This window comes from Scatophagus argus, chromosome 16 (assembly GCF_020382885.2).
Source record: "Scatophagus argus isolate fScaArg1 chromosome 16, fScaArg1.pri, whole genome shotgun sequence".
Lineage (NCBI taxonomy): Eukaryota > Metazoa > Chordata > Actinopteri > Scatophagidae > Scatophagus > Scatophagus argus.
Genome location: NC_058508.1, coordinates 640,360 through 663,042, shown reverse-complemented (window position 1 = coordinate 663,042; position 22,683 = coordinate 640,360). Strand labels below are relative to the sequence as shown.

Below are 22,683 nucleotides of genomic sequence, written 5' to 3'. Positions count from 1 at the left end.
AACGTCACTAGGGTATCTCGCATAGTCCAGTGACCGCCGGCTTTACTGTGACTGGCTTCACTCCCGAACTACCTTGCTAACTGAAAACACTGTCTGCAGTTTCATGCGTGAACATTTCACGGGACCGTCTCAGCCCGTGAACTAAATTCACGACTCTAAACTCAGCCTACGTTTGTGGAAAGTGATAGTATGTTTTGTTAGACGATTTGAGCGGTTAGAGAAGTTTGTCTTCAAAACACAGTGTATAGAGAGATTAAGCTTCTAGCTGTACTGGAGGAATATGTCTTAAAAATGGATTTGGCTTGTGGAGACGACCCTGACTTTCGATAGTTAGTTAGTCAGTTATAAGTTAAGTTGTTGCATGTGCAAAAAGTTTTTTACATTTTTGAATTGGCTTTTTCCTGTCCACGTCTTTGTCATTTTAGCGTTTAAGATCAGATAAGATGAACTTTATTGATCCCGCAGTGGGGAAATTTACTTGGTAGGTAATAAATTAAATGAACAAATTAACAATTTACAGTACAGTAAACACAGTATAATATACAGCTATATACAATAAGGGAGGAAAAGAGGACTAGATCATTGAATTATGTAGTCTAACTAGTTTCTTGTGGTCTAGATAACAAGAGCTCATTCATGTATCTGTAAATACTAATAGTTGAATATCTTTGAGAAAAATGGAACATAAAAGACAAATATAAATGTGTAATTTTATAATAGTGGACATTTAAAGATTACAAAGACCATTAGGATAGGATAGAACAGAATAGGATAGAACTTTATTATTGGAGAAATTCTTGTGTCTGAGGTTGCTTAATAGATCTCATTACAGTACACTATTTACAGTTACATAACAGATTAAATTACAAAACAAATTACCAAAACAGCAGCTTTGTACAAAAGAGCAAAGATAACAAAGTGACAGGTAATATTGCTCAAGATGATAAGATACAGATGTTACAGTAGGATAATCTTTATATAGTAAAAGAATTTGTAATAAAAGAGTATGGTCTAGACCTGCTGCAGTTACTCTGTGCAAAAGTTTTAGGCAGGTTTGAAAAAAATGCTAAATGCAATTAAGAATGCTGTCAAAAATAATATTTTTTATCAATTTAAAAATGTAAAGTGAGTGAACAAAAGACCTTCAAACCAGCATCAATTCATATAGGTACACTGGCACAGTCAGGATCATAGTCAGGTGTATGATCAACCAATTAAATGTGGTGTATGTATATATATATATATATATATATATATATGTATATATATATATATATAGCTGAGGAGTGCATATGTAGCAGTTATAACGGGTGCTAATGATCATCAGTTTAACATGCAGGTTGAAATAAAAAGTTTTGCACAGTAATATATATATATATATATATATATATATATATATATATATATATATATATATTGATGCATCATGTCCTTTCTCACCATAAAGCTAATCCTCTTTAAATGTCTTGGCCTCTGCTCACACATCACTACTGCCTCAGAAAGCTAGCTATAGAGCCCTTTACAACACAAAAATAACCAAAGTGCTTTCCAATAAAATCAAATCAAACAATAAAGCAGTTAACAAACAATAACATTTCATAAGATACATCCATCCATCCATTTTCTATACCGCTTATCCGTCAGGGTCGCGGGGGAGCTGGAGCCTATCCCAGCTGACTACGGGCGAGAGGCGGGGTTCACCCTGGACTGGTCGCCAGTCAATCGCAGGGCCAACACACAAAGACAGACAACCACACACTCTCACACTCACACCTAGGGGCAATTTAGAGTAGCCAGTTAACCTAATGTGCATGTTTTTGGTATTGTGGGAGGAAGCCGGAGTACCCGGAGAAAACCGGCACAGGGAGAACATGCAAACTCCACATAGAAGGGTCCAGACCGGGATTCGAACCTGGAACCCTCTTCCTATGAGGTGACAGTGCTAACCACTGCACCACCGTGCCACCCATTTCATAAGATACAATAAAATACATATCAGTATGTATCACTGCTAGGTGTTAAAAGCCAGTGTGAAGAAATAAGTTTGAGCCTGCACTGAAAAAGACCCAGCTCCGTGATGGTGTGCATGTTGGGGGGGAAATGTGTTTGACAGTCTGGGGCCAGCAACAGAGAAGGCCCGATCACCCCAGAGCTTGGACCTGGTTCTCAGGACTTCGAGCAGAAGTTGATTCAGTGATCTCAACACTCTTTTAAAATCTACTATGAAAGAAACTGGGAGCCGTTGGAGGGACTTTAAAACTGGGGTCATGTGCTGACGTCGTGAAGTGTTCATTAAAAGAATCATGTGAATGACAGCTTCTCTATTGTTTGTCACACTCAGCTCCAGCCAGCCACATATGAAGCCTTGCCCCCTGAAGAAGAGTCAGCACAGTGAGTTGAAGAGTCAAGAGCTGAAGCCCCACCGAGGACAGATGGGAAGAAAGGGCAACACACAGGTGTGGTGACTGTTTTTGGGTACTGTTCCTGTCTTTCCCCCCCTTCTCTCCATTTCCCCGCCTCTCCTCTCTGTCCATCTCCCTCCCAGCCGGTCGCAGCAAACGGCCGTCTACACTGATTCTGGTTCTGCTCGAGGTTTCTGCCTGTTCAAAGGAAATTTTTCCTCGCCACTGTTGCCACATGCTTACTCATTGTGGGGCTTTGCGCTGGGACCTGTTTCTGTGTGAATTAGAGAGTGAATTAGTGATGACATTACTCTGTGTGTGTGTGTGTGTGTGATCTCCTTCAGGTATGTTTTGAAGACCCGGTGGTCGTCACGGTAACACCAGAGCTCCACACATCCAATACCCTGCCTCAGCAGCACATCAGAACTCAGAGGAGGAGCAGAGGACGTCACCATGGTCAGTGTTACTGGGTGTTTTATCGGGCATGAAAGGGGTACAAAAGGACCAAATAGACTGGCGTCATTTTCCATATGCCAGTATAAAGTACGTCAGACATTTTTTTTTTATATATGGATCAACTTAAACTTTTGGTAAACTAGGTTCTCTGAAAGCTGAGTGAGGTATCTTACTATGGGAAGCACCATCTCGTGTTCACAGAAACCACAATTAATCTCTATGTCACTGTGTGAAAGCTGGATAGCTGGATCTTTACTATGAGATCAAAGTTGACCCCAAAGGCATCCAGAGCTTGCCACAAGTATTGGTATTTAACTTGGTCAAAAGCCTTTTCTTGATCTCAAGAAACTAGACCAAGTTCACAGACTGATAAAGTGCCCAGGTCAAAAATATCACAAATTAGAGTGATATACACAGTAAGTTCAGTCACCCTGAATAAGTATGAATCACATTTCATCACTTTTTGTAGCGTCGCGTCCAACACCTTGGACAAAATTTTGTAGTTGGTGCACAGCAACAATACTGGCAGCCAGTTTTTAATCTCTTCCCTTTCTTCTGGAGAAGAACAAGGACTGCTGTCCCTCACCTTAAAGGTAACCATCATTTGTTAAGACTCTCTCTGAGAACAATCAGCAAATCCTTGCCAGTCACAGTCCAGAAAAACTTGTAGAAGTCTGGAGGCTTTCAGTGCCTGGACCTCTGCCACTCTTAAGGCTCTACAGAGCGGCATGTAGCTCATCAACAAAGATTTATGCGTTCATCTCTCCATTGGCCCCCGCCAATGTATACAGTATGTAAAACAGAATTTTAAAACCGTAAAGAAACAAGCAGCACCACCTGCTCTGAAACGCTGGGGGCATGTGCGCTAAAACCACCGAAACCATGCCCACTCGAAGAAAGTTTCCACATCTCTGAACTGTCAAACGTGACTACGACCCGAAACATGGAAGCTCCGTCTAAATGCGTTATTGGCCATGTACAGCGATACGTGTTTGAGTCATCAGAACCGGACTCCAACTCAGAACCGGAGGACAATGATTTATCTGTAAATCAACCCTGTTCCTCTCAGACTGCAACACAATGGTTCTCTCGTTTTAACAAGTTAGCAATATGTATTATCAGCAAGCATGGCCTAGCCAAATAAAGTTAGCCTATTAGCTTATTATTGCCCGGTAGCCATCCAGTGCTGTTTTTCCCTCTGAGAAAGCAATATTGTTGATCCATCTTGTGGGTCTTGGTATGGGGTGGTTTGTGATGTCACCTGCCTCCAGCTTAGCCACTCACAGAATTCAGTTGTACTAGCCAGGTTTGAACCTGAAGGGGGCAGTAACTATGCATATTTACCCAATTCAAATACTTTCTATAAGTGTAAATAAACTTGTTTTTAACTAACTTATTAAATATCATTTTTAACAAAATAACTTAAATACACAGCTTCAGATGCAAACTGGACATCTTTTGAACAACTCCATTAACTTGTCTACATGGACAATGTATTTGGTTGCTGTATGAGGTGGCAATTGATCAGTCATTTGAGGCACTATGAATAAAAAAGTGAGTTGAAAAAAGTGTATTATTATTTTTGAAGTAAATAATACAAATTATTAAAATATGCCCATTATGAAGAATCTGACTAAATAAATAGAAACAGTTGTGAAACAACATCTTTTCTTTTGGGTTATTGTTTTTCGGGCAGTATTGAAAGGTAATTATGTGGAAAATGTATTGTATTAAAAGCTGCTGTTCATATCTAAAATATGAATCTATCTAAAATCTGTAGATATCTAAAATATTTAAAATATAGAAATGAAAAATTTCTCCATGAGCAGATACCTGGTGAGGAAAAACTGCCATTTTGCAAGCAGAATCCTTGGATGAAGAGTGGGGGAGCTAACAGTGATATCTTTGATGATGTTAATATGATAATATTATATAAATATGACATATAATAATAGAAGTAGTGGGCTCCAAGCAAGATCAGTCATGCAGTCCAGTCATGATCCATGAAAAAATGCAAGACAAGAAAGCACAAAGACTCCAGGGAAGATGCCATGCTAGTAATATGCATTAATGGGATATGAATGTGAACCAAGCCATGGCGTCTAAACACTGGTAGTATAAACCCAGTTTTGCCAAGAGAGGAGGCCAGAGAAGACCACCCACTGTGGTTCAAAGTCAAGCCAAACCTGCCTGACAGTCTGAAACTATAGCAGCATAACTTGGGGGTAGCCCAAGTCAGCCCTAACTACAAAGTTTGTTTTAAACAGAGATGAGAGAATTATGATCTTATACTAGTTCTTATCACACACACCACAAGGTGGAGAGAAAGAACAGAAAAAAAACATAGTTTTCATCATATTGTTTGTTGAGATGGCCAGCTCCTTGTGTATTTTTCATTACAGGTTTAACTGAGTCAAGGTGCAGTTTTAAATCTGGGAAGAAAACATCAATCATTTGAAAAAAGTTATATGGAATACTCAATGCCTTCATGGTTGAGGCCAGAAACAAAAACATGATATGTCACAGTTGTTGATGGATTGTGGTACTGCTTCACTTCTACCTGTGTGCTCAATAGGATCAGCTGCTAACTTAAGCTTGACACCTAGTGGTTAAATGCAGTATACAGTCCAGTTTCTGTTTGACTTCATATCAAACTGGTTTGAAAATCTTTACACTGGCCCAAACCTAACTTCTTTACTGTTGGGTTTGTTGTCTAGATGTTTTTGCTTTGTTCTCCTGATCGAGATTTGAGTCTTATGTGTCACCAAGCAGTTTGTCTGGTAAAGAGGCTCCATTGTCGGCTGTGACATGCAGCAACTGGCTTCCATCAGCCGTCTTGATGCCCCTTGCTTCCATACCTAAAACATTTCATTTCTGAGGTCATATGCACAATGTAATCAAAATAATCAACTTTAAACTTGAAAACCATATTAAGGTCCTCATCACTCTTTAAGGACCATGAAAATATGCTGATTAAGGTGAGATTTACCGCTTAAGGGGACTGTCTTTATCAGGCACAATAACTGTCTGAGATTGAGAGAGAGAGATCTTCCACTTTGGTATAATTTATGATGCAAAAATTTAAATAATATATGACAGTGTGTTTTTCTCTCTTATGTCTTCTTTTTGCCAGTGTATAGTGTAAAACTGGATCTAAATTTAGAATCTAAAATCTAAATTTTAGATTTCTCCATAAAAGATATTGCTTAATATAGTAAATTAGCCTGACAGTTCTTAAATACTAAGTTCAGACGAAACTGGAAAAAATAACAACATTGTTTTTCTGGTTGTTTAAAAAAAAAGAACCAAATACAGTGTGACACCAACTGGGGCTGTGCAATAAGATCACTAATACACTAATTTTCTTATTCTTATTCCTGTGTTGACTTTCCTTGTGAATGACAGTGTAACTGGTGGGGACCCTTATACCATGTTTACCCCAAAACTAGCATGTAGATACAGATTATTTTTTTTTTAAACCCAATAATAATATGTGTCTCTCATTGCCAGTAGACAAGTTTGTGTCAAGTAATGTGTCAAGTTCGTTGTCATGATCATGCTGGAAAATAGGAGACAGTGGAACACAGCAGATCTTCTACTTCATCAGACTGCATCCAGAAAATGTCACGATGGATAGAAAACTGTTTATTTCCCAGTGTCCTTGACAAGTCCAGTCATGTGTTATGTTTTAAACTGTCTCCCAGCGATTGATCCATGTTAGTTTTTTTTAAGGTATAAATTCTTATAGTAAAGTCATGTTTTTGTTGTCTCTAGCAGAGTTAGTTATATTTGATTCGATTTTGTCTTTACCTGTCAGACTGTCTCAGTTGTAGCAGATTCGCAGAATGATCAATCAAAGCAATATATTCCTTTCTTCTGCTTGTTGCAGCCCACAGGCAGCGGGTGGAGCCTCCTGCCGTTGCATCCACCCAAGATCCAGGCTGTCTGGAGAGGGTGGATCTAAATACCACTGTGGCTCTGAAGGCTGAGCTGCAGTCACTGCAGGTTAACACTCCATTACAGTAGGTTATCAATAAATTGCTGCTTACCTGCTAACAGCTATTTACCAGGGTAATTTGTCTGGTTTCTCGTAGGGGGCAGAGTTTAACTCCCAGAAGGCCATTCAGAAGACCCTACAGAGGTCAGAAAGGACCAAAAATCTGGTCAACACCAGAGCTACTGAAGGTAATGCGCGCACACACACACACACACACACACACACACACACACACACACACACACACACACACACACAGTGTCTCTGATTTGCCTCATTTCATGTCTTCTCCCTCACAACCCAATGATGGGTGTGCCAATTTCTTAATTTCTGTTCAGAGGATCGAGGAGAATGCTGGACCACATATCGGTGTTTTAGAAACCAGTTAGTGAATTGCTGCATCTCTTGATCGGACTGATCTACATCACCACAGTTTTATACCTGGATTATAACAGATAATAAGATTCAACTCAGTGTATCCACTGTCACTACAAAGTTTTTAATTGGTGCCCTGAATGATCATTTTAAGATTAAAATTACTTAAAATGGCTAAAAACTAGCAAAGCTTTGTTACATATTTTGTTGATTTTGTACTTAACTTCATCCCAAATTTTTTCAATGTTCAAACCCCGAAAAATTCAAAGTATGGTTTTGTTTGGAGGCATGATGTGTACCAACAGTAAATATAATAATAATAATAATAAGAAGAATAAATTGGAACAATAAATAACAGTATTAACAATAATAATGATGGTAGATGGTAGTGGTCATAGTAGTAACAGTGATAATAATTGGGGGCAGCCGTGGCCTCAAGGTTGGAGAAGCGGCTTGTGCTGGTTCGATTCCCCCACTGGACGGGCAGGAAAAATTTGAGTGTGGTGGAGTAATAATGTCCCCACCCCCCATTAGCTGGCTGATGTGCCCTTGAGCAAGGCACTTAACCCCCAATATGCTCCCTGGGCGCTTGATGCAGCCCACTGCTCCTGTGTGTTTCACTGCATGTTGCATGTGTGTGTGTGTTTCAGTGTGTGATGGGTTAAATGCAGAGAAGTAATTTCCCAGTTTGGGATTAATAAAGTATGTTAAAAAATATAAATAAATAAAAAAAAATAAAGGCAGATGAGCGAATACATTTGGCAATATAGTGTATGAAGATATGTTTCTTTTTTGGGGAGCTCACCCAGTCACCCAGTCTTCCTGGTTTCCCGGCTGCTCGGGAACTACCAGGGACAGGCTAGGAGCTACACTAGAACGGTCTGCACCGGCTAATGGCGGCTGGCTAACTACAGCTAAAGACTTGTTTCCTTGGTGCGGATTTGCGTTTTCAATTCACAAAGCTTCGCCTCCAGTGCTACAAGTAAACTACATTTATTACATTGACCATTTTCACTAAAGGAGGCAGAGGAACAGCTGAACATGTGACACACCAAGCAGGAGAGAGCAGGAGAGCGAGAGGGAGACAGAGAAGCCATCGCTAATGAACAGGCTAAGGTAGCTTAGCGGAATTTAACAAATGATTAGCGTGAAATTGCTAAAGTGAGTGATAAAATGTTTGACTAGAACAGGCGTTCATAGTAACAATGTGAAATTGCTAGTTGTAGTGAATAGTAGAACAACTTAAGCAGATGGAGCTGGCCGTAACACCAGTAACACACAACAACAGGAAGTGGCGTAGGACGCTTACCGCGGCAGGAAGCAGATGCCCCGCAGCATCTAGTATTATGGCCAAAAAGCTGCACTTTGGTCTCATCAGAGCAAAATACCTTCTTTCAGTTGACCTTGAAGTTTCCCACGTGCCTTTAGGCAAACTGTATTCTTCTTTAGCAATGGCCTTCTCCCATAAAGCTTTGACTGGTGAAGAACATGGGCAGCAGTTGTTGCATGCATAGTCTCTCCCATCTCAGCTGCTGAAGTTTGTCACTCCTTCAGAGTAGTCACAGTCCTCTTGGTAGTCTGAGACGGCAAGCAAAAGTTTGCCTGAATTAGGTCAGTCACTTTAAAAGGGGTGTATATTTCTGCAGTTACTTATTTCTTGGCGTTACTCAAATCATTATTCAAAATCTGTTTTCACTTCAACATTTTTTTGTAAATTTGTCATATTTTTTCTGAAAAAAAGCCAAATTGCTTTGACTTTGATTCTATTTATAAAAGCAATGAAAATAGAAAATATCCATCCATTTTCTATACCGCTTATCCATCAGGGTCGCGGGGGAGCTGGAGCCTATCCCAGCTGACTATGGGCGAGAGGCGGGGTTCACCCTGGACTGGTCGCCAGTCAATCACAGGGCCAACACACAAAGACAGACCAGAATAAACAGCGCAATTTTGGTCTCCATAGAGCAATATGTTAAAAATTATTAAAAAAAGAAGTACTTATAAAACAAAAAGCAGAAAAGAAGAGAGACATAAACTCAAAGCTGAGTAGGAGCTTGAGAGGAGGCTGGCAGCAACTAATATGTTAAAATATAATACTAATATATAATATTTTCACATTCACTTCCTCCAGACAGCATGGCAAACAGACAAGCCTCTGTCACAGTAAACCTCCATTGAGGACAACAGCAACAAACCTACCATCTGAAAGTGTGGCTGACTGACTTTTTTCCCCAGGAAATTAGTCTGCAGCTTGAATGTAGATGTGATTCAGTTTTAGCACACTGTTGCAGAAATTGTAATCAGAAAATTGAGTAATAGTAAAGCAAATGTAAACATTGCCAGTTTAGCAGTTAACTTAGCTACATTAGCTTCATTTGTTTTTCTGTACTTTGGGTATTTAGATTTCACTTCAGCTTTGACTTAAGTTCATCCATGCACATTTTGTATTTCACAATTTTGACTAAATTTCTTCTCTCTCTCTCTCTCTCTCTCTCTCTCTCTCTCTCTCTCTCTCTCTCTCTCTCTCTCTGTCTCTCTGTCTCTGTTCTGTAGTGGTGAATGTGTCCCGCTCTCAGCTTCTGTACACCTCACTGGTCAGCATCGACGTGCTGGATGATCAGCTAATCAGCCAGGTGCTGCAGGACAGGCTGCTGCTGGTTCCAGCCACCTGCTGCCATAGCAACAAAACAGCAGATGGCCCCTCGCCCCTCCTCTTCATGACCCCTGACCTTCTCAGACAAAAACCCCTCCCGCCAGAGAAGGAGCTAGCAAACAAAAAGCTTTGTCCATTAACTTACCTTGCCCACTCGACCTTTGATCTCAATAGACGGCAGAGATGCCATGAGGCTACGCCCTGACGGACACACAGGATCGTTTTGATTGGCTTGAGATACTTAGGCTACTAATGATAAGACTGTGATGTCATTAAACAGTGAAAATTATTAATAGTACATCACTTTCTACATTCTAAATGTAATGTGAAATCTGTTTCTCTTTATGTACAGAGCTACATTTTGTTTTTTCCAATAAAACTTTTTCAAACACATTCTCTCTTGGATGATATTGTGCAGCCTAATGGACAAAACTGTGACCGTTGGCAAATGATTAAGCCAGATTAAAAGAATAATGTAAAAATATTTGCATTATGTTACATTATACAAACAACTAAAGTAAGTGTATACATGTACAGATAGATAGACACTGTTCCTTCCCATTTTTAGGAAACGTGTATATCAGAATATTTGCGTATCAATTCCAATTCTAAGCCAAGTTTCATATCTCTAGCTTGTTCCATCTCACAGCAGTTTGAGAAAAGTGGTAATAATCAGGGTCCAAACCGATTGTGAGCATTTGCATGCTTGTTTCTTTGTTAATTTGGCCGATGCAGCAGCCGCCTGAGAATTGCTCCACAGTGCAGTCACCAGGATGCTGACACAGCACCCACAGTCCCTCCTGCTTATCAGTGGAGACTTCAATAGAGCCTCTCTATCTTCCACTCTCCCCACATTCACACAGTATGTGACGTGCCACACCAGGGACAACAAGACCCTGGACCTTTTGTATGTTAATGTCAAAGATGCATACACCTCTGCAGAATAGCCGATATAGTGCCAGAAACCTCTTTTAATCCTTCTCCATCTCTGGACAGCTTCCTGCCCATAGACCTCCCCGAGCTGACCTCCAGCGTTAACAAATCTAACCCAACTACACGTCTCTTAGACCCCATCCCAACTAAGCTCCTCAAGGACGTCTTTCCCTTGATTGGCGTTTCCTTCTTAAATCAGATCAACTTATCCTTAACAACAGGTTATGTACCACAGGCGTTTAAAGCCGCTGTTATTAGACCTTTACTTAAAAAACCTTCACTTGACCCAGACATCTTAGCAAACTATAGGCCGATATCCAACCTCCAGTTTTTATCTAAAATACTCGAAAGAGTGGTTGCAAATCAGTTGATTGATCACCTACACAGGAACAGTCTCTTTGAGATGTTTCAGTCTGGTTTCAGAGCCCATCACAGCACAGAAACAGCACTGCTTAAAGTCACAAATGACCTCCTCATGTCTCCATACTTATTTTACTGGATCTCAGTGCTGCTTTCGACACTGTAGACCACAACATTTTATTACACAGATTAGAACATGAGACTAGGATCACAGGGACTGCGCTACGCTGGTTCAAATCATATTTAACAGATAGATTTCACTTTGTTCACGTTAATGATGTTTCCTCTTCATATATAAGGGTTAGCCTCGGTGTTCCACAAGGTTCAGTGCTTGGGCCGATCCTGTTCACCTTATACATGCTCCCTCTAGGAAATATTATTCAGAAACATGGCATAAACTTTCATTGTTATGCTGTCACTCTCTCAGAGTGATGCTGAAAAACTTGTCCATGCTTTTGTTACTTCTAGGCTGGACTACTGCAACTCACTATTGTCAGGATGTCCAAATTACTCTATTAATAACCTGCAGCTGATCCAGAATGCAGCAGCTAGAGTTTTAACAGGAATCAGTAAAAGGGATCATATCTCCCCCATCTTAGCTTCTCTTCACTGGCTTCCGGTAAAATTCAGACTTTAAAATTCTCCTACTTACATATAAGGCCCTAAATGGACTCGCCCCATCATACCTGCAGGATCTAATAGTCCCATATATTCCCAATAGATCACTCAGATCACAGAGTGCAGGTTTACTTACAGTTCCCAGAATTTATAAAAGTAGAACGGGAGGACGAGCCTTTAGCTATCAGGCACCCCTGCTGTGGAACCAGTTGCCAATCTGGGTTCGACAGGCAGACACCACCTCCACTTTTAAGACTAAACTTAAAACCTTTCTGTTTAGTAAAGCATATAGTTAGCACCAAATAAAGTGTGTAGGGCTGGTAGGCATAGTTTCACTCACCTCATGCTATATAGCCACAGGTAGAATAGGTCTGACTAACTGTTAATCTTTAAATCTCTATCATAGCTAAGCTGCTATAGGCCTATGCTGCCGGGGGACACAAACATGATCCACCAAGCAGTTCCCCCCACCCCCCACCTTCCCAATACCACCACCATCTTTACTACCCCACCTCCTCTCCTCTTCTTCCTTAATATGCTTGTTAGGTCTATTAGCATGTCTTTTGTGAAATTGCAGTGCTTTCTTCAGGATACATTTATTTCATTTTTGTTTCAATGAATAGTGTACATCAGAAGTGTAGTATAGCAAGCATGTCAGTTAACAGTATGCAAACATATTAAGTTATTCTTTAAACAATTTTTATTCAGTCATTGTTGAACAGATGTTTAATGTTCTTAAGGAAAAGACAAAAAATAACAATGAAAATAAGATGTGAAGGTGAGATATAGTTTGGCCACATGGTGGCAACATATAGTTGGGTTCAGTTGTCATCGTTATCACCATCAAATACATCAGCTACAGTCCTGTGAATGGAGAGACAAACAGGTTACAGACTGTAGTTCAGAAATGTTTGAACAGGTTTCAGTCCTGTGTAATTCGACTTACTTGTAGATTGATCCAGTCACCTCATCAAGAAAACCTCCTTTAGAAAAAAGGCAAAGTGAGAGTGAAATGGAGCCTTTGTCCATAACAAGTAACTCCACATTTATATTATTCCCTTTGTGTATTTCTATTGTCTCATATTTAATTATTCTATCCTACAGTCATAATTAAAGTGCAGGAGATTCTGTTCTCTTTTCATTAAAAAAAAAAAAAAAATTAAAGAATTTGGTCTAGACCTGCTCTAACTGCAAAGTGCATGTGTGTGTTCAGCTAAGGATGGGTCAAACGCAGAAGACGAATTCAGTGTGTGTATGTAAAAATATATATGCTGTCAATAAAGCTGATTCTTCTTCTATGAAATAACTTTTGTTGTGAATTGGCGCTACATAAATAAACCGAATTGAATTGAATTCATTTACTCACCAGGCTGGCAAAGAGTTTGGCACACAGGACACACAAGGCAGAAACTGCACATCTGTGAAGAAGACAGAAAGAAAAATGAATACAGATTTTTTTTTCTCAGAAATGTTAACATAGCATCAGAAGAATCCAAAGCTGTCTGTTATCAACCTACTTGATGCATGAAGTAAGACTACACTGCCATAGGTAGCTTCACTCAACTGCAAAATCCTTTGTATGTGCATGCTCATATGTTAGAAGTATGGACACCCATTTTTATCAGGAAAAACAGATCAAATGTTGGTAATGACTGATATAAAAATACTTCTGGTAAGTCAAAATTGTGTCAAACTTGGACTTACTCAGTCAAAAATCACATTAAAAATCACCTGCTGCGGAGCCTTCCTGTCCTGGGCTGTGCACAAACCTTACCAGGTTGAGATGTTTTGGGACAGGATGCTTTCTATTGCTCCTCTGTTAAAGCTCATAAGAATATGGAGCAGGAATGTAGCCTTCTTCATTTTCCATAAGAGGTAGTCGTTTTTGAGCTGCCTTTAACAATGTGGAAATGTGTGATGTCCCTGACCGATTCTCTGCAACATTCATTCCCTGGAACTGGAAACTGTTCATTTGCTCCACCTCACCTCCATTTATGTAGACAGGGATGTGTGTCTTTGTTACCTATGTGCCACAATATGGGGCTGTTCATTTCCTTCCAATATGAACTCTCGTTATTCTTTGTAATTGAGTGTAATAGAGTTGAGTAGAGATGCCATGGGTTTATAGTGTGAACAAGGGGGGGTGAAGCACACAGGTGTGTGGGGGGGGGGGGGCTGTGATGTTCACTACTAGAGTAGAGACTGATGATTCTGAACTATCTATTCATGAAATCCCAATCCCAACATCTAGCTGTGGGTTGTGGTGTTCAAGCCCTTTTCTCTGAGTGCTCTGGCTTCCTCCCACAGTTCCCAAAAAGAAGCACATAAGGTTAATTGGCTATTATGCATTGCCCCTAGGTGTGAGAGTGTGTGTGTGTGTGTGGTTGTATGTCTGTGTGTGTTAGCCCTGTGATTGACTGCCGAACAGTCCAGGGTGTACCCCGCCTCTCGCCCATTGTCAGCCAGGATAGGCTCCACCCCCCTTGCGACCCTGAGAGATAAGTGGTATAGAATATGGATGATGGTACTCAAGCCCAGATTATTTTCCAATCAGTTTCAAGGAATGATGAGCTGAAATCAAACAAACAACATTTTGATGTAGGTGTTGGAGATGGAAACAGAGACAAATACATCTAAATGATGTATTTGTTTGTGTTTGTGTATGTGCAGGAGAACTGTTTTTGAAACACTTCAGAATTTGTGTGAGTGGTGAGTGGTAGTTATTTAGATTACACAATACAGACCTTATGGGGTCTTTGGCTCCTCACCTCTCCTTTTACCCAGGCTTTCAGTTTAGGGAATTATTTTATTGTCTTTGTGATCATAATGTCAATCAATACATTTGATGATATATGTTGTCACTGAAGATATATATTCCCCGAGATGAATGTAATTCTGTGCATTGAATACATTCCTGTGGAAACACTGTACTTCATGTCACCACACATCAATAGTGTTTACTGATGTTTGTGTGATTTTGGTGGTAGTATGATCCAGCTTATTCTGCATGATAATATGTTTTTGTATGTGTTTTCAAGCATGGGTTTTGTATCATGTTGACTGGGTCAGCATCCTGAGGTCCCATGCAGGCCAAAAGTGGGGTTAGAGAGCAAAGGCTGACTGCAAGTTAAATGATATATATGATATAATGATATATATGTATATTTTCTCACCTTGCAGTCATCACAGTGTTCAGACTTGTCTCCCTCTTCACAAGGACATTTGTCACAGCTGTCACAGTGCTGGAATAAGACATATTTAGTTAAAACAAAATCTATAATTTTTTTCTATAATAAAAGTAGAAGTTGATATGATATTATCTCAAAGCAAAGTCTAGACTAGACTCAACTGATTTTTCTATTATGTAATATTACTTTTGAAGATGTCTTGTTTTCTTTCTAAGCTTTGAAGACTACATTTAATTTCTCTTATGTATTTCAAACGTACCTCACAGAATTCACAATATGAGCACACAGAGCCCGTGTGATATGCATCATCCTCGTCGTCGTCGTCATCGTCGTCGTCATCATCGTCGTCATCGTCGTCGTCGTCATTGTCATCGTCATCGTCATCGTCGTCGTCATCGTCGTCATCATCATCTGCACATAATAATTGTGATGTATGTGACTTTTTAACTACTTGAACAAATCTAACACTCACAATCTAATAATACAACATCAAAATAGATATACACTACTCATAGTGTGGACATAAAGTGATAGGCGATTGTGTGCCAATTATAGTTTACAGTAATTTTGGAGGAGCTTTTAAATTTCACTTTTAAGTAACAAATGATTTTCATATAAAGCCAAATTATAAAATATATGATACACACTATGAAAAAAAGTATTCATTCACCCATCCAAATAACTGAATTCAGATGTTCCAATCACTCCCATGGCCACAGGTGTATAAAATCAAGCACCTGGGCACGCAGACTGCTTCTACAAACATTTGTGAAAGAATGGGCCGCTCTCGGGACCTCAGTGAATTCCAATCTTGTGATAGGATGCCACCTGTACAACAAGTCCAGTGGTGAAATTTCCTTGCCACTAAATATTCCACAGTCAACTGTCAGTGGTATTATAACAAAGTGGAAGCGATTGGGAATGACAGCAACTCTGCCACGAAGTGGCAGGCCGTGGGGGGTCAGCGGATGCTGAGGCGCATAGTGCCCAAACATAGCTTAAGAACATTGTGTAGAGAGCTCCATGGAATGGGTTTCCATGGCTGAGCAGCTGAATCCAAGCCATACACCAAGTGCAATGCAAAGTGTCAGATGCAGTGGTGTAAAGCACGCCACCACTGGACTCTAGAGCAGTGGAGACACGTTCTCTGGAGTGACGAATTACGTTTCTCCATCTGGCAATCTGATGGGTGAGTCTGGGTTTGGTGGTTGCCAGGAGAACAGTACTTGTCTGACTGCATTGTGCCAGGTGTGAAGTTTGGTGGAGGGGGGATTATGGTGTGGGGTTGTTTTTCAGGAGCTGGACTTGGACCTTTAGTTCCGGTGAAAGGAACTCTGAATGTTTCAGCATACCAAGGGATTTTGGATAATTCCATGCTTCCATGCATGATTCACAAGAAAAGTTATCTCATGACACTTTCCAATTTGAGCAGATCTAGACCAAACTCTTTAATTAAATTGTAAATAGATAGAGCCCAACATTCCCCCTTGAGCAAGCACTTGGCGACAGTGGCGAGGAAAAACTGCCTTTTAGAAGGCAGAAATCTTGGAGCAGACCCCGGCTCAAGATGGGCGGCCATCTGCCTTGACCGGTTGGGTTGAGAGAGAGGGAGAGAGAGAGAGAGAGAGAGAGAGAGAGATAGACAGACAAGACAAGACAAGACAACTTTATTTGTATAGCCCATTTTTACAAGCAGTTTGTCTCAAAGGGCTTAACATAACATCAGCAACATCCTCTGCCCTTTGACCCTCACATCGACTAAGGAAAAACTCCCAGAAAAACCTTTAACAGGAAAAAATGGAAGAAACCTCAGGGTGAGCAACAGAGGAGGGATCCCTCACCCAGGACGGGCAGACGTGCAATGGATGTTGTACAGGCAGGAAAGTAGTTAACAACATGAGAAGGTGAGGTGGGATGTGAGAGAAGGAGCACACAAGCAGAGATGCATAGCAGCAGCAATAATACTAGAAGTACTGGAACTGTAGATAATGATAATAAAGTATACAGGAGGTACTACGGTGATTATGATAGCAGTATTAGTAACAGTAATAATGGTAGTAGCTGTACAGAGTAGTAACAAAATGAAAATAGATTATGATTAAACAGCAGTAATCGCAGTGAGTTTCGAGCAGGACCGCAGAAGGAGGCCCAACCACGATCCATGGGAACCCGCTAGACAAGAAAGCACAAGGACTCCAGGGAAGAAGTTGGGTTAGTGATATACATTAATAGGACATAAATGTGTGCAGAAGGAGAGGGAGAGGAAGAAAGAGCTCAGTGCGTCATGGGAGGGCCCCCGGCAGTCTAAGCCTATAGCAGCATAACTAGGGGCCGGCCTAGGCCAGCCCTAACTATAAGCTTTATCAAAGAGGAAAGTTTTTAGTCTACTCTTAAATATAGAGAGGGTGTCCGCCTCCCGGACCGAAACCGGAAGATGGTTCCATAGCAGAGGAGCTTGATAACTAAAGGCTCTGGTTCCCAGTCTACTTTTGAGGACTCTAGGAACCACAAGTAGCCCTGCATTTTGGGAACGCAAAGTTCTGGTGGGATAATAGGGTACTATTAACTCTTTAAGATAGAATGGTGCCTGACCGTTCAGAGCTTTATAAGTGAGGAGGAGAATTTTAAAATCTATCCTAAATTTTACAGGTAGCCAATGTAGAGAAGCCAGAACAGGAGAAATATGATCTCTCATGCTGGTTCTTGTCAGTAGTCGTGCTGCAGCGTTCTGGATTAGCTGGAGAGTCTTTATAGATTTATTGGGGCAGCCTGATAGAAGGGAATTGTAAATGTGCTTCTGGAAGAATGGTCAAAAATTCCCATAAACACAGTTCTAAACCTTGTGGGAAGCCTTCCCAGAAAAGTTGAAGCTGTTATAGCTGCAAAGGGTGGGCTGACGTCATATTAAACCCTATGGATTAAGAAGGATGTCACTTAAGTTCATATGTGGGGGGGGGCAGCCGTGGCCTCGAGGTTGGAGAAGCGGCTTGTGATTGGAAGGTTGCTGGTTTGATTCCCCCACCGGATGGGCAGGAAAAATTTGAGCCGGCTGATGTGCCCTTGAGCAAGGCACTCAACCCCCAATATGCTCCCCGGGCGCTTGATACAGCCCACTGCTCCTGTGTGTTTCACTGCATGTTGCATGTGTGTGTGTGTTTCAATCAGTGATGGGTTAAATGCAGAGAAGTAATTTCCCAGTTTGGGATTAATAAAGTATGTTAAAAAATATAAATAAATAAAAAAAATAAAGGCAGATGAGCGAATACATTTGGCAATATAGTGTACGAAGATATGTTTCTTTTTTGGGGAGCTCCACAGGATCATGGGGAGTAACTGAAAACACACACTGTGATGACATAAATTTGACTGTTGTAAAGTTTTTATCATGTAGCATATTTCCTTGTTTTTTTCAACAAATTGTACATTTACCTACAATATTACAGAGAAAATCACTGAATGTTTTAATAACAGTGATGAAATCCATAAAATTAAGTCTTCTTATAAACTGAGTTCTTAAATTACTCTAAGAAACATGAAAAATTATGAATTACATAGTCTAGGCCAAAACTCAAACCTCTTGTAATTAAGCCATTAATCATTAATCCAGATTCAACTCAAAACTGTCAGGAGTCATGACATTAATTTTACATTTTAAGAATATCCTTCTTTCTTTCTAAACTTAATAGTAAACTTAATAAACTTAATAAAACTTAATAGCTTTGTGTACCGAGTAACCATGAAATAGGCATCTTTAAATACTGTCACACAGTATCGTTAGAGCACCTCACACAATAGGTGCTCTAACGATAATATTTTTGATCTTGTTGACACTGTCAGAGGTTGCTACAAAAGTAGCAACCTCCTTACTAGTCAACTTCAAGAGTGCCATAAAGTGAGTCACACAAACATGCAGTCTTAACAAAAGCAGAACTGTTGTGACTACTGTAAGGTAACTGTGTTACAATGCAGTATGCTACAGGTGCTGTTATTCTGCTCAGTAATCTTTTAGAATATACCCGTGTAGCTTCGGTTTATTAATTTCATTCATGACTTGATGTGCTAATTTGGAAGTCATTTTCAGTCCATGCTCAAGTTAAACCAAATTCATGGTCATCGACATGGATGAAAGACATATTTAGATCTATTAGTAAAAGTAGCAATAGCATGTAAATATACACAATTACAGGGAAAAATCCTAGTCTTCACATAGCTAAAGATTGAAATTGAAATGAAAGTACAACTACCTCATAACTGTACTTGGGCCTAAGTAGAATAAGTGTTCAGCACCTTCCACCACTCTGACACATTTACAATGCAAATATGTTACAGTTTTTAATATCAAAGAAAATGTTTCACCCAGATGTTAAAATGTGTATCAGACCCTAAATTTTAATTCAGACTGTTGGACTCCTATTACATTTGTGAACAACTGTTGTATCCCCCCCCATTATATATATTCTCCCAGACAAGAAGTTATAGAAACACAGTTCAGACGAACATGCTGTGGTCAGAACAGATACTCAAAAGTTTTAAAATGTCTGTAGCTTAGTATTCTGGTCCTCATACAGGTAATATGGGCAAACACATTTTTACAGGACTCTGATAATGGTAACGATGTTCTCCATGCATTTTCCCTGCTTTAATACAAGTTCTCTGCCTTTGGTAACAGATTTGCATTTAGGCAGTTTATGATCATTTGATTTATTTAATGAATGAAAGTACGGTTAAAGACATATGGACAGAGGTGATTGTCATATTTTTCACACATGAATTATCATGTTGTTACAAAATCCTATTTTTCCAAACAAGAAAAGAAAAAGCTGACAACCATTTCATCTCTGGACAGTCTGACATTTGATAGAGCTCTTTCGCTCTTTTATAGAAAGTTTCTCTCTTTTCCCAATAACCCTCTTCCTAAAAGGTCTGAAAAATCATCAGCAAATCCACTCTTGTAACATTTCATAGCAAATAAAGAGTTATACATTTGGTCAGATATTTGTATTTAATCATATCTGTGCCGAATAAGTACGGAATAATAAGGGGGAGATTACATCAAATCCAAAATAAATATTCAGTGTAAGCAACTGACCTGTGTCAAAAGTTATGAATGTACATAATGGTTCAGAACATTATATTACACTGTTACACTGTTCATTGTAATTTTGAAAGTCACTCTATTACTTTATCTGTAGCAATTTTACAAATGCAAACACTAGAAAATAAACTCTGTGTGCTTTACTCGCCTTGTAAATAGACAATGGCACAAATGTTCCACAGAGAAAGAAAGAGATTGAGAGGTATGGAGAAAGAGAGAAACTCTACATCTATTAGTACTTTAGACATTTTTAATTAACGTATTGACGTAGTGGCCCTCCTGCACCTCCCCTCACGCTTTCTCCACCTGAGTTTCTCCAGCACCCCTAACCCGTCCCCAATATCACTGTCTCTCTCTTTCTTTCTCTGTAGTTTCACATGAAGACACAAATACAGGTCAATCTGATCCAAAACAAATTAGAAAAGATGCTAGTGGAGTAACCATTCTTTCAAACAAAACACAAATCAAATGTTCTCTCGCTAATTTCCAAGGCAGGCTTGGTTTCTGTGAAATTGTTTTTTGTTCTTTCTCTCAAATCAATGCTTCTGCAGTCCCCAAGTTCAAATCTAGTGTACTGTATGAAGGACTTCGGACAGTTGGACTTCAGATCGGCCAGTTCAATTTCCCCAGAGAGCTCATAACTCTAGTTAGGCAGGGAAAAGAACACAGTGTCAGAGACAGCAAGGGAAATGGACAGCTGGAAAGGGGTGGAGGAGGGACTTTTGTTACCTATGAGCTCTGAGACATCTGAGAATGTTAACAAGAGGGGAGTGGCTAATGCTTGTATTAGCCCCTCCCCCTTTGCACACTGTCTTGTAACTTATGTGCACGTTTGTACCTGAAATGCATTGTCAACTGCATGTCAAAGCATTGGCCTTTACTGACACTTGAAGTTCAGGTATAACATAGGTGGATGTAACATTGTTGCATAAGAGTGGTGATCTATTTAATATCTGCGCTGTGTTTTGGCAATTTGAATAGCCAATCACAGCCCAACCTGGCACTGACTGCATGTTGTCATTAAAATTTTGTGACCGTGTCAGGTACAGCTGATGCTTTGACAGCATGTATTATGTTTCAGGGGCAGATGCCTGCAAACAGGAACAAAAGAGCAAAAGGGCGTATGAGAATATATAAACCAATGTAGATTTAAAGGGACTGACCTTCATGATCGTCATCATCATCATCATCGTCATCATCATCATCATCATCATCGTCATCATCATCATCATCGTCGTCGTCGTCATCATCGTCATCATCGTCATCATCGTCGTCGTCGTCATCGTCGTCATCATCGTCATCATCGTCATCATCGTCGTCATCATCGTCGTCGTCATCATCATCGTCATCATCGTCGTCGTCATCGTCGTCGTCATCATCGTCGTCATCATCGTCGTCATCATCGTCATCATCGTCATCATCATCATCATCATCATCGTCATCGTCATCATCGTCATCGTCATCGTCATCGTCGTCGTCGTCGTCGTCGTCATCGTCATCATCGTCGTCGTCGTCGTCGTCGTCATCATCATCATCATCATCATCATCATCAGCTACAAGACCTTCCTCGGAGCGGAATGGCAGATCCTGTGCCTTGGCAATGGGAGCCAGGGGGGTATGGAAGGAGCAGAGCAATGCCAGCAGCAGTGCAAGAATCAAACTTCTCAATGAGGCCATGTTCACAGTTGGGACCAGGCTAGCTAATAAGGAATTAACCTGGAATTACTGCAGGAGTCTTTGCTCCCCCACACGCACAACCTCACAAATTCAAACCCACTCAGAGGAACACACAATTGAATAGATTTCTACAATAATAAATGGACACCAATTATAATGGTATCCAACAGACAAGGTCCAGTACAGAGAAAATATTCCAATCTAAGATCCAGACACTTGTTCCAAAGTCTGGGCAAAACTTATCCTTAGAAAAGCAGGCACCTCTCCCTTTAAATCTGGGACCACAACAAGACAGTGTCTTTTAGTCCAGTGCTGCACTGGTGTGATCAGTTAAGACTGCAATAAGAAGCTGAGAGGAGAGCCGTGACTAACTGGCCAGCACTGAAGACACAGATGGGACTAATGTGAGAGCGACAGAAAAAGAGTTTGACCAGTATGACAGTATGAGGTAAGCTGGGGGGGGGTCTGACTGACAGGGGCAAATGCTGGTGGGCAGGGTTGCACTATCCATAAGTTAAGCTACTCAGAAGCTACTCCATCATCATCAAATATTCAAGTTTAACTTTAGAATGAAGATTCAACTTCAACAGAAGAACATAGAAGTAGGCCCAGGCAACCAAGACCATATATTGTGAAAGAAAAAAAGGAGAATCAGTTGATATGGAGGGGTGAGGATACTGGAATGGTAGTTGTACATAGGCTGATCATTTGTGACAGCATATTCCTTTTGGGGCAGGTGGCAGAAGATTCTGCCCCATTATCTGCAGGGCCTAGAGATAATGATGTTGATAGATCATTTGGCCTGTCGAAAACTGTATTAAAAGAAGTACAGGCCAGAGTTCCACGACATTTGGTATCACACTGGTGTTTCTGAGAGGATGAACATTTTCTATTTTAGAGTCATTCTTGTTATCCTTGGACAACAAGAC

The 22,683-nt window shown here is 40.3% G+C and overlaps 2 protein-coding genes across 2 annotated transcripts; one reads left to right on the top strand and one right to left on the bottom strand.

Annotated features, from left to right (window-relative positions):
- Positions 1–1,842: 1,842 nt before the first annotated feature.
- ppp1r35 (protein phosphatase 1, regulatory subunit 35) lies at positions 1,843–10,276 on the top strand. Its single transcript, XM_046414810.1, has 6 exons — positions 1,843–1,933; positions 2,342–2,456; positions 2,747–2,858; positions 6,748–6,863; positions 6,953–7,043; positions 9,784–10,276. Exons 1-6 carry the CDS (start codon positions 1,872–1,874, stop codon positions 10,086–10,088), a joined length of 801 nt encoding a protein of 266 aa, XP_046270766.1. The 5' UTR covers positions 1,843–1,871; the 3' UTR covers positions 10,089–10,276.
- Positions 10,277–12,471: 2,195 nt separating this feature from the next.
- Positions 12,472–22,384, bottom strand: LOC124072980 (protein PFC0760c). Its single transcript, XM_046414808.1, has 6 exons — positions 21,241–22,384; positions 15,242–15,393; positions 14,968–15,036; positions 13,161–13,212; positions 12,741–12,777; positions 12,472–12,658 (listed from the first exon to the last, which is right to left on the bottom strand). Exons 1-6 carry the CDS (start codon positions 21,752–21,754, stop codon positions 12,616–12,618), a joined length of 867 nt encoding a protein of 288 aa, XP_046270764.1. The 5' UTR covers positions 21,755–22,384; the 3' UTR covers positions 12,472–12,615.
- Positions 22,385–22,683: the final 299 nt, after the last annotated feature.

Coding starts and splice junctions, on each gene's coding strand:
- ppp1r35 (XM_046414810.1), top strand. CDS start 1,872: ATGCAAACTCCACATAGAAGGGTCCAGACCGGGATTCGAACCTGGAAC. Junction 2,457..2,746: donor GAAGAAAGGGCAACACACAG/GTGTGGTGACTG, acceptor GATCTCCTTCAG/GTATGTTTTGAAGACCCGGT. Junction 7,044..9,783: donor CAACACCAGAGCTACTGAAG/GTAATGCGCGCA, acceptor TCTGTTCTGTAG/TGGTGAATGTGTCCCGCTCT.
- LOC124072980 (XM_046414808.1), bottom strand. CDS start 21,754: ATGGCCTCATTGAGAAGTTTGATTCTTGCACTGCTGCTGGCATTGCTC. Junction 15,394..21,240: donor TGATGATGACGATCATGAAG/GTCAGTCCCTTT, acceptor TATTATGTGCAG/ATGATGATGACGACGATGAC. Junction 13,213..14,967: donor AACACTGTGATGACTGCAAG/GTGAGAAAATAT, acceptor TCTTCTTCACAG/ATGTGCAGTTTCTGCCTTGT.